Source organism: Nicotiana tabacum, chromosome 18, assembly GCF_000715075.1.
Source record: "Nicotiana tabacum cultivar K326 chromosome 18, ASM71507v2, whole genome shotgun sequence".
Lineage (NCBI taxonomy): Eukaryota > Viridiplantae > Streptophyta > Magnoliopsida > Solanales > Solanaceae > Nicotiana > Nicotiana tabacum.
Window position 1 is genome coordinate 82,795,635 of NC_134097.1, and position 10,349 is coordinate 82,805,983.

The 10,349-nt window shown below is 37.2% G+C and overlaps 1 protein-coding gene across 1 annotated transcript; it reads right to left on the reverse strand.

Annotated features, from left to right (window-relative positions):
- Positions 1-9,613: 9,613 nt before the first annotated feature.
- LOC142172562 (uncharacterized) lies at positions 9,614-10,123 on the reverse strand. Its single transcript, XM_075236210.1, has one exon. The coding sequence runs from the start codon at positions 10,121-10,123 to the stop codon at positions 9,614-9,616; it is 510 nt and encodes a 169-aa protein (XP_075092311.1).
- Positions 10,124-10,349: the final 226 nt, after the last annotated feature.

Sequence of the window (10,349 nt, forward strand, 5' to 3'; positions counted from 1 at the left end):
CCAAGAAGACCTAGGGTTTTTCAACAATAATTGAGTTTAAAAGATGATAAAACAAATAAGTCAAATAAGAACAAGGAACTTAACCAAACACGTACACATCTAACAAATAGTTTTAGAACTCGAATGAAACCACAAAAGGAACTAGGGTTTTAACATGCTGAAACAGATAGAAGAATGACATGAGCAAAACTTAGCAAAACCATAAATAGGTTAAAATCAGAGATCTTTGAAATGCAAAACTTAAAGGAAAACCCTACTCGGAGAAGATGAAGGGTCGTTTTGAAAGAAAGTTGAAAAACATTTGAGAAAACACTTAAAACACTCATTGAAAGTATAGATCTAAAGTAGATCTGAAAGAAAAAACAAAAGATCTTAAAGATTAGGGTTTCGGAAAACCCAGAAAAGGTGAGAAAGACCTTGAAAGTTTCCGATCTAACCAGGAAAGTAAAGGATCTGCCTTGAAAGACCATGAATGGATGGAGAAAGGTCGTGGATGGCTGTAGAAAATCCATGAACAAAAGTCAAGCAAGGACTGGACCAAATTCCTTCGAGGACTGGCCATGAAACCACAGAGACCAACACCCAAGAGCCATGGGAGGCTGCTACATGTCTCAAATGACCACGAGGGGCCATGAATTAGGAAGGTATTAGGGTGGGATGAGAGGGCGGCGACTAGGGTTCATGAGAGTTTCAGAGAGAGTTGAGAGAGAAGGGGGATTCAAGGGCGGCGGTAGGTGAGAAATAATATAGGTTTAGGGGTCGTTTGGGGTTAAAAAAAGGAAAGGGGGAACGGTGGTCGTTAATCTAAATGATCAACGGCCTGGATTTAAATGGTTAAATGGGGATACGGGTTTGGGTAGGTTTAGTTGGGTTAGGGGTAGGGTTTAAGTTGCAATTGGGTCAGGAAATTGGGTCTGATTTGGGCTCAAATTTAGGCTACAATTGAAACGAAATTGGGCTATTATTTAAATAGCCAATTTTCCCCTTTTATTTTATAAAAAATACTAAATTAATTTATAAAAATAAATTGAGAGAACTAAAATGATTTATAACATATAATTATCAATTTAAAAATACTAGACTTAATTTCCATGAATATAAACACAATTAAATCCTAAAAGAGGCTAATATTGTAATTATATGAAATTTAGCTTTAAAAGTACTAAATAAATTTGTAAAAATATGCAAAAATCATCTTAGATATATTTTAGCATAAATGTAAAATTCCAATAAATGAATCACCAAGAATGAAAATTTTGGAAGTAATTATTGTGTTTTCATGGATAAAATAGGGAAATAAATTGATTTCAAAAAACCTTTAAATATTATGGAAAAATAATAAAACCTTTGGATATGCTTACACATGCATATATATGCCAGTTTGAAGAGTATTTTGCATATTTAAAATCTATAGGAAAAAAATTGGGTATCAACAGTTAGTAGATTTTAACTTGTTTCTTTACATTTCCATAAACACCCATTAGTTTTAATCTTTAATCTATGTTTTTACATAGTAGAAATTAGGAATTTAGGTAGAAATCGTGAATTTTGAGAATTTGAGATTTAGACATCAAATTGAGGGCGAATTTCAAAACTAATCATATATATGGACTCGGAGGTGAATGTGTAATTGGATTTTGGTCCGAATCTCGAGTTTTGACCAAGTGGGTCTGGGTTGACTTTTGTTGACTTTTCTCAAAATCATTAAAGATTGAATCATTTTCACTCGTGGATAGTTTCTAATCTCTATTTTGAATAATTTATACTATATTTGGCTAGATTTAATTTTTTGGAGGCTAATTCTAGAGGAAAAGCCGCAGCTGAGCATTGATTTATTTGTGGAGTGGTAAGTGTCATAGTTAACCTTGGTTTGAGGGATTAGAACTTATTGGTCTATTTTCTACGTGTTTTATGTATAGGAACAATGTATATGTGAAGTGACGAGTACCTATGCATTGTCATTGGGTCATAGCATGTGAGTGACAATTATTTCTATATATTATACTGCTTCATTGATTATGTTTTCCATGCTTAGGTTGGATTATTACTTTTTGTAATTATTTGTTTCTAATTTATTGTTTATTTCAAAGATGTTGAATATTTTGAAAGTTGAGTTTGATATCATGGCTCCATAATTGAAATGAAATTATTTTCCGTCTTGCTTTTATTATTCGAATGTGTATTATTGCTTGGTGAGGAAAAGAGAAAAGCACGAAGGTGTTGTTGTGCCTTATTTGTATTCATTATCATATATTGAGAGAATTGAGAGTAAACGCACAAAGGGTGATACCGTTCTGGTGAGTAAAAGAACGAAGGGTGATGTCGTGCTATTTATTTATAATATTACATGGTGAGGACAAGAGTAAAAGCACGAAGGGTGATGCCGTGACATCTTCATTTCATTGCCTTGTTTGATTTCCGATTTTGGTAATTTATTTGGAGATATTGTTATTTATTTTGGAAGATGTTATTTTGTGTTCTCGTACTTATAGTTTTTATGATATCTCCCTTTTCGCATGTCCCCTCCCAGTTAATATTTTATTGCTCTACTTGTTATTTTGTTGCTTTATATATATTTTTACAGAGTTTTTACGTAGGTGTCTTATCATAGCCTGGTTACTAACTAGTGGAGGTTATGTTCGATACTTACAGAGTACATTGGATTGGTTGTACTCATACTACACTTTTGTACTTCTTGTGCAGATACAGGTATTGGTTCAAGCGGCGCTTAGAGGTGCATCGGCTTGGATCACATTCACTTCGGAGACTTGAGGTAGATCAGCTGGCGTTCACAGACCTTGAAGTCTCCTTCCATTTCCTATCTTTATTGTTTATCTCCTTCGAACAATTGTATTTATTTCAAACTATGTTGTAGACTTCTAGTTGCTCATGTACTTGTGACTCCAGATTTCTGGGAGTAGTTAGCATCGCATCACTTTTATTCACCGTGTTAAATTTGGAACTTATTTCTCATTTAATGTCATTACTTTTAATTAATTGTTAAAAATTGGTTAATTTCTTTATTAACGTCAGCTTGCCTAGCAAGTGGATATTAAGCGTCATCATGGTCTCGAGGTTGGGAATTCCGGATTGAGACAAAAAGTTCTTCCAAAATCTCCTCTCGAGTGTTTAGGATTGAGAAATGGATAAAAATAAGCTAAGTCTTGATTTTTTCCTCTTTTATCCACCTGCAGACGTCGCAATTGCGAACTCTTGTTCACAACTGCGATATCCACAAATGTGAAACACTGATCGCAAATGCGATCAGTCTGATAGAGCCATATATATCGCAAATGTGACATAATCTTCGCATTTGCAAAGTACGCCCCTCGCAAATGTGGTCCAAACTTCGCAAATGCAAAGTTGTTGCATCTGGTACCATATTGCGAATGCGACAATGCGACCACATAAGTGGTCCCAAACCAGGTCACAAAAGTGAATAATGGTTTGCAAATGCGAACCCTAGCCCCCAGTTTCCACTTCGCATTTGCGAGCCTCGCATCACAAGAACGAGGCTCGCAATTTCGATCAGGTACTCACAAGTGCGAGACTTGTAACTACTAAGCACCAACAAATGCAAACTCATCTATCATGCATCCAAAACTCATCCGAGCCTCTCAGGCTCCAAACCAAACATGCACACAAGTATAACAACATCATACAAACTTGTTCGCTACCTCAAATCATCAAAATAATATCAAATAACAAGAATCGATCATCAAAACTCAAAATTTCAACTTGCAAACTCATTTTTCACAATTTTTTACATAATGCACCGAAACACGCTCGTGGTCATCTGGGACCCCAACCAAATATGGTACATGTACAAAAATATTATACGAACCTACCGAAATCGTAAAAATACCGATCCGAGGTTATTTACCAAAAATATTGACCGCGGTCAACACAAATATTGTTTTAAGTCAAAAATCACTTTGTCTTCAAAGTTTTATGTAAAGCTTTCCGGAAAACAACACGGACCATGCATGCAAAATAGGAAACATCAAATGAAGCTATGAGAAGTCCCGGAATACAGAAATTAAGTCTTGTACTCAAAATGGCCTGTCGGGCGTCACGAAAACTGTGAGGGCTTGGCCCAAAGCTGTTAATATTATACAATGTTAAGAGTATCTGCATGCTATTTTAATCCAACAACTGGTAACAAAGGCCCAAGTTCAGCGGTACAAGTATAGTGATGAAAAAATGATGGCTCGAGGCTCGGTTTCTTTACCCTTACGATATTGGAGATGCGCACACAAGAAGAAGCTAATTATGGGCTTCAATTGCTATAAATACTCTGTGAGTAACACATAATAAATTTCAAAAATTGACCCGTGGATTGTGGTAATGGGCTACTTAGAACTGGTTCGAGAGGGAGACATATGAATCGTGGTAGTGCGCCACGTGGAACTTAATTCGAGGGGAGATTGTTAAGTGTGTGAACAAAAGTTCTGCATTGGTAGCTGAAAATACTGGGAGCCTACATGTAATGTATATGAATCTCTTAATGGTGTGAGGCCTTTTGAGAAATATCGTGAGGGTTTGGCCCAAAGCAGACAATATCACACCATGTTAATAATATATGCGGGCTATTTTAGCCCAACAAATTCAGATTCACATCGTAATTATTAACTCTATGTCACGACCCAAAATCCAACTAGTCATGATGGCACCTAACCTGACCATCTAGGTAAAATAATTAATAACAATCCAATTAAATGAGATTTATTGAGAAAATAAACAATGAAATAACTGAGCTTTTATACAAAATCCCAAGGACTGGTAGTACAAATTATTAGCTTCTAAGATTTAGAGTTTACAAAGCTGGTATGAAATAAATACATCATCAGTTTGAAATATACATGAATAGATAATAATTCTAAACTTACTAAGAACAAGAGGCAGTAATGACAGGAACACAAGTACATCTTCAATTTTAGCTCCCGCCATACACATCAGCATTAACATCCAAAATCTGCACGCAAGGTACAGAAGTGTAGTATGACCGACCCCATATACTCAATAAGTAACAAACCTAATCTTAGGTTGAAAGCAGTGACAAGCTTGGACAAAGTTCAGAGTCCAACACCAATAGAAAAGAACAATTCGTAACAATATATGAAAAGCAGTACAAGTAATGACTAAAAAATATGATGCTCAGCTCATTGACGAAAAATAGTCATGCTTTTCAGGTATAACAGCAAAACCCAAATCTTTCACCATAATCACCAAAAAGTATGAGTAAGTCAGACTTCGGAGGGGCGGATCCAGCCCAAGTGCTGATAAATCCTGTTGCGGTGCGTTGTCCGATACCATCATGAATCAATAATACCTGCTGTGGTGTGCAACCCGATCCCATTATGAGTCACTAATACTTGTTGTGGCCTGCAACACTATTCCATCATGAATCAATAATATCTGCTGTGGAGTGCAGCCCGATCCTATCAATATCACTCACAATCCAGCTCTCAGGCCCCAACTCAATCATCAATCTCTCCAGTCTCTCGGGCTCACAATGTCATGAAAATTAGCCCAAAATGATGACATGATGTATCACTACACAGTACCACAGAATCAATCGAGTCATAATTCACACGGTGCACGCCACATGTCCGTCACCTAACATGTGCATTAACTCAACACCAAACATGTAACACTTGTATTCAGGGGTTCATACCATAAAACTTCAAAAGATTTCACTCTCAAATAGTGAAAATTGGGTCTCCCTCAGCACTAAGGTTTGAACTCCTTAAATTGTTGTTGAGTTTCATAACTTCAAAAAGATTTCACTCTCAAATAGTGAAAATTGGACCCAGTGACTCGTTACTGGGTTTTGAACTTATAAGTTTTGAACCCCATAAGTTGTTGTTGGATTTTGAAACTTCCAAAAAATAAAATCACTCTTAAATTGTGAAAGTTTGAATGCCATTGTCGTTACTTGGTTTTGAACTTATGAAAGTTTGATCAACCTACTAACTCATTGCTGTGTTTTGAACTTATAAAGATTTGGACCCTGGGAATCGCATTAATATTTTTAAACTCCAACATATTTTCACTGTTAGACTGTGAAAGTTCAAATCCCATGACTCGTTGCTAGGTTTTGAACTTATAAAGGTTTAAACCTATTAGTCGTTAATGGGGTTTGAACTCCAATGTATTCTGTTAGGGATCCACTTGTATATCTTCGAATTGCAGCACCGATTGCTAGAGCTGTTCTGTATATTAGTAGGGCTGTTTTTGTCCCAAAAAATTACTTGTGAAAGGAGTTGAAATAAAAATAGTTTTTTAATACTGACTAAACTCTAACCGTAAGAGCTAAAAGTAGCTATTTACTAATTACTTCCATATATAAAGATTGGATCAAGTTGTACTGCTTCAGCTAATTAACTAACGATTGAAAGAATATGAAAATTGAGCGAGAGCTGTTAATAATAACCGAAATACTACTGCGACTAAGATACAATGACGATATGTTTTTACATACTGGGACAGACTATTATTCTGCATCAATTGTAGCTTCATCTCAACGACTTTTCACAAGTTCTCCTTACCCTCAAGCAATGTCTGCCTTTTTTTTATGCAATTATCCAGTTTCAATGCTGGGCACAGTTGTATTCAAAAATGATCAGTGAGGGGGGCTAGGCCTAACCTCATAAAATACAACTTAGTGATTCCATCACCTGAAACAAACAACAGAAAAATTAGTGGAGATATATACAGAAGGGGATTCTTCCTCTGGGAAGATCGAAGGATACATCTCTAGCTGACAAAAAAAATTAGCTTTGTTGAATTTGGTTCTGATACTTGCCATTTGCCACTTATCCAAGAGGAAATAGCCTTTAGCACATGTAGGAAGTTGTTGATATGAGTTGATAGTCATGCTATTACCCGAGGTAGAGGCCAGTTTCGCAAGACAGTCTGCAACTTGGTTGCCTTCTCTGTAATAATGCTTTACTGTTACATTGGCCTGTTGAATAATCTGCAGCATTCTATCAATCGTTTGTTTGATTTTCAGATTGTTGGTGTCCCTATTAATCAACATGTTTGCAATCACCATAGAATCGAGTTTGAGGATAAAATTAGTGTAGCCTTGTAGCTTGCACCATTTCATTCCAAACACAGTAGCTAGAGCCTCAGCAGTATTGTTGTTATCACACTGGACAGCCTTCGAGAAAGCCATAATAAGATCACCGTTGCTATTCCTTACGATGCCTCCTACACCTGCTTTGTTGTTTTCTCTGATGTAACTACCATTGGTATTAGCTTTGATATATCCTTGATTTGGTGTCGACCACAGAACTTGACTCCAGCTTTGCATTGGTTTCAACTTTTCAATTCTTTGGCAGAAATCTGGCCAAGGGTGGTGGTTGTCCCAGCTTGGTTTAATCTTCGAAATGGCACCTTTGATATTCCACATAGCTTGATGCACCATCTTGTTGGGTTGGAACTTTTTTTGATTACCATATTTACATGATGTTCATTATTTCCATAGTTCCCAGCATATTTTTAAAGGAGCTATTTGAAAGATTAAGTTATGGACCCTGTTCTTTGAGCTTGTTTCCCGCCATCTCTTGAAGGTGCCCACCACCGGCTCTATTTGATGACTTATTCCCAGTGGATTGCCGATTATATTCCATGTTATTTTTGGTGCCTCGCTTCCATTGAATGCATGTTTCATAGTCTCCACCTGCGGCAAAGAACAACAAGAACATCTAGAAACAATGTTAGTGCCAAATTTACCAATAATATCATCAAAAGGTAGTCGCCTTTTGAGTAACCTCCAGGATAGGAAAGCGATTTTAAAAGGTATAGACTTTTGCCAACTCTTAGTAATGAAGTTATTCTTCTGCTTTTTCATTTGCACTAAGTGCCAAGCCGATTTACTATTGAAATGACCATCTTCAGCTAAATTCCATATTGGAAAGTCCTTAAGATTTCTGTTGCCAATATCCACCTTAGTAACAGTATCCAACATGTGAGGAGGGATAGTGCCTGCCAATTTGTTGGTGTCCCAGGTACCTTCATAGATGAAATTTTTAACGAGTAGCTTGGGAGATTTACCCGGGCCCTGAAATACCTTAGCCAAAGCACCTTTCCCCGTCCAGTTATCCTACCAAAAACTAGAATTGCCTTCTTGAATTTTTCAAATGATATTTGGCTCAGCTTTGATCCTTGCCTTCGTCAAATCCCTCCAAATGTGAGAGTCAGATGGGGTAGGAACTTTGGTAGCTAAGTGAGCTCTCTTGCAATATTTAGCATTAAGGAAAATGGCCAAGAGGGATGGTTGAGTCATGAATCTCCACCATCTTTTCAGAGAGAGAGTTTTAGTGATATCTTCCATTATCCTGACCCTACAACTCCTCATCTTTAGGTAGGTAAAGATTATTCCATGAGGACCAGTGGTAATTGTTTTTTCCTTCAGAAGACCCCTAGAAGATATTGTTGAAGTGTTTTTCCATAAGCTTGATGACGCCTTTGGGAGGGTTCATAGCAGATAAAATGTAGGTAGGCAAGGATTGGAGGACATGTTTGATTAAGGTTATCTTCCCTCCGTAGGAAAGCATTTTCCCCTGCCAAATGTTGAGTCTTTTCACGATTGGAGGACATGTTTTCTTTAACCATATCATGCTTGATAACCACATTTCTCCCATTGGTGTTCTGCTATATGTTGTGGATAATTTCTTGTGCTAATTGTACATTGTCAGTAATCATCCTGCCCTTGACGAAACAACTTTGATTAATGGAAATTATTTTCTCAAGCATAGGGTTCAGCCTTCTATAAAGAATTTTAGAAAGAATTTTGCTGGTGAAGTTGCTCAGGCTAATAGGCCTGAACTTAGAAAAGTTGGTTCGGGAATCGACTTTGGGAATTAGAATCAGACATGGATGATTATAGAATTTGGCCATACCCTTGCCATTGAAAAAGTTCTGGATAAAGTCTACAATATCAAACTTGATGACATTCCAGCAGTTTTGATAAAAGCTGCCATTAAATCCATCCGATCCCGCTGTACTTGAAGCATTCGCACTAAATACAACATCTCTGATCTCATCCTCGTTAGGTATAGCATTGAGCATATCATTATCTTCCTTAGTATACAATTAGGGATACAATTGAGGACCTCGTGATTACTGAATTGATGCTGAAGGTTAAATAGATGTTTGAAGTGATGCACAACCACCCTTGAGATATTTTCATCCCCTTGGACCCATGAGCCATGATCATGTGAAGGTGGAGCCTACATCTCCTATTTCTAATTAAACTATGGAAGTATTTGGTGTTTCTATCCCCTTCTTCATACCATTTCTGTTAAGCTTTCTGTCTAAGGATCGCATCTTGCATACCTAGGCACTTGATGTATTCTACCTGGCCTTTATTGAGCTCTTCTCTGGATTGATATGTGTTGTTAATAGTGTCAATCTCTTCCAAGTTTACCATTTTTGCTTCCCATATATTAACTTGTTCAAAAACATTTCCAATCTTCTCTTTCGACCATCTAGTGAGACTCTTACTAAGAAGTTTCAGTTTCTGTTGTAGCCTCTACATGGGGTTTCCAGAAACTTGAGTGCTCCAAACCTCTTCTACCAGGTTTATGAATGATGGTTGCTCAGCCTAGAAATCTAGGAATTTGAAATGTTTGATGCCAGCTTGAGTCTCCTTTTGACATTTGATGAGGACATGCCTATGATCTGAGCCAGTTCTAGCTAGGTGTTTGACCATATTAATCTGGAAAAGTTGGGTCCATAGGTCGCTAACAAAGACTCTGTCGAGTCTCTTCCAAATCCTTTTTCTAGCTCTCCAGTTGTTGCACCACGTGGATTTAGGGCCTATAAACCCCAAATCCACCACCTCACAATTGTCCATACAACTACTGAACTCAAAACTTCTGTGCATTCTGTGAGGATTGCCCCCTTTTGTTTCCTCTAGATCTAATATTACATTAAAGTCACCCCCAATGCACCAAGGACCATTGATGTGAGTGCGGATGTCTTCCAAACTGCTCCAAAGCTCCCTCTTTTTATTCTCAGTACATTTGGCATATACTGCTGTGAGAAATAGATCACAATTAGCTGGGGTGTATTGCATCTTGATGGTCAGCTGCTGCTCTTTATTGTCAACCATACTGGTTTGATAGTTCCCTGACCAAAGAAACCAAATCTGCCCATTCTTGTTGGCCACACTATGTTGAAAGCCAAGGAATTATCATTGTCTTCTTGGTTGCTTTGGGCATTTTGCATTTGGTCTTCAAAAATCCTCACTGTAACCTTGTTTGGTGAGTTGACTTCTATCTAATGATCGGCTTTCTTCGTAGGGTGAGGTTTATTTGTAGATGACTATAGAGATTCAA

What these genes read in the sequence shown, in the direction of transcription:
- LOC142172562 (XM_075236210.1), bottom strand. Translation starts at nt 10,123, where the DNA reads ATGGTTGACAATAAAGAGCAGCAGCTGACCATCAAGATGCAATACACC.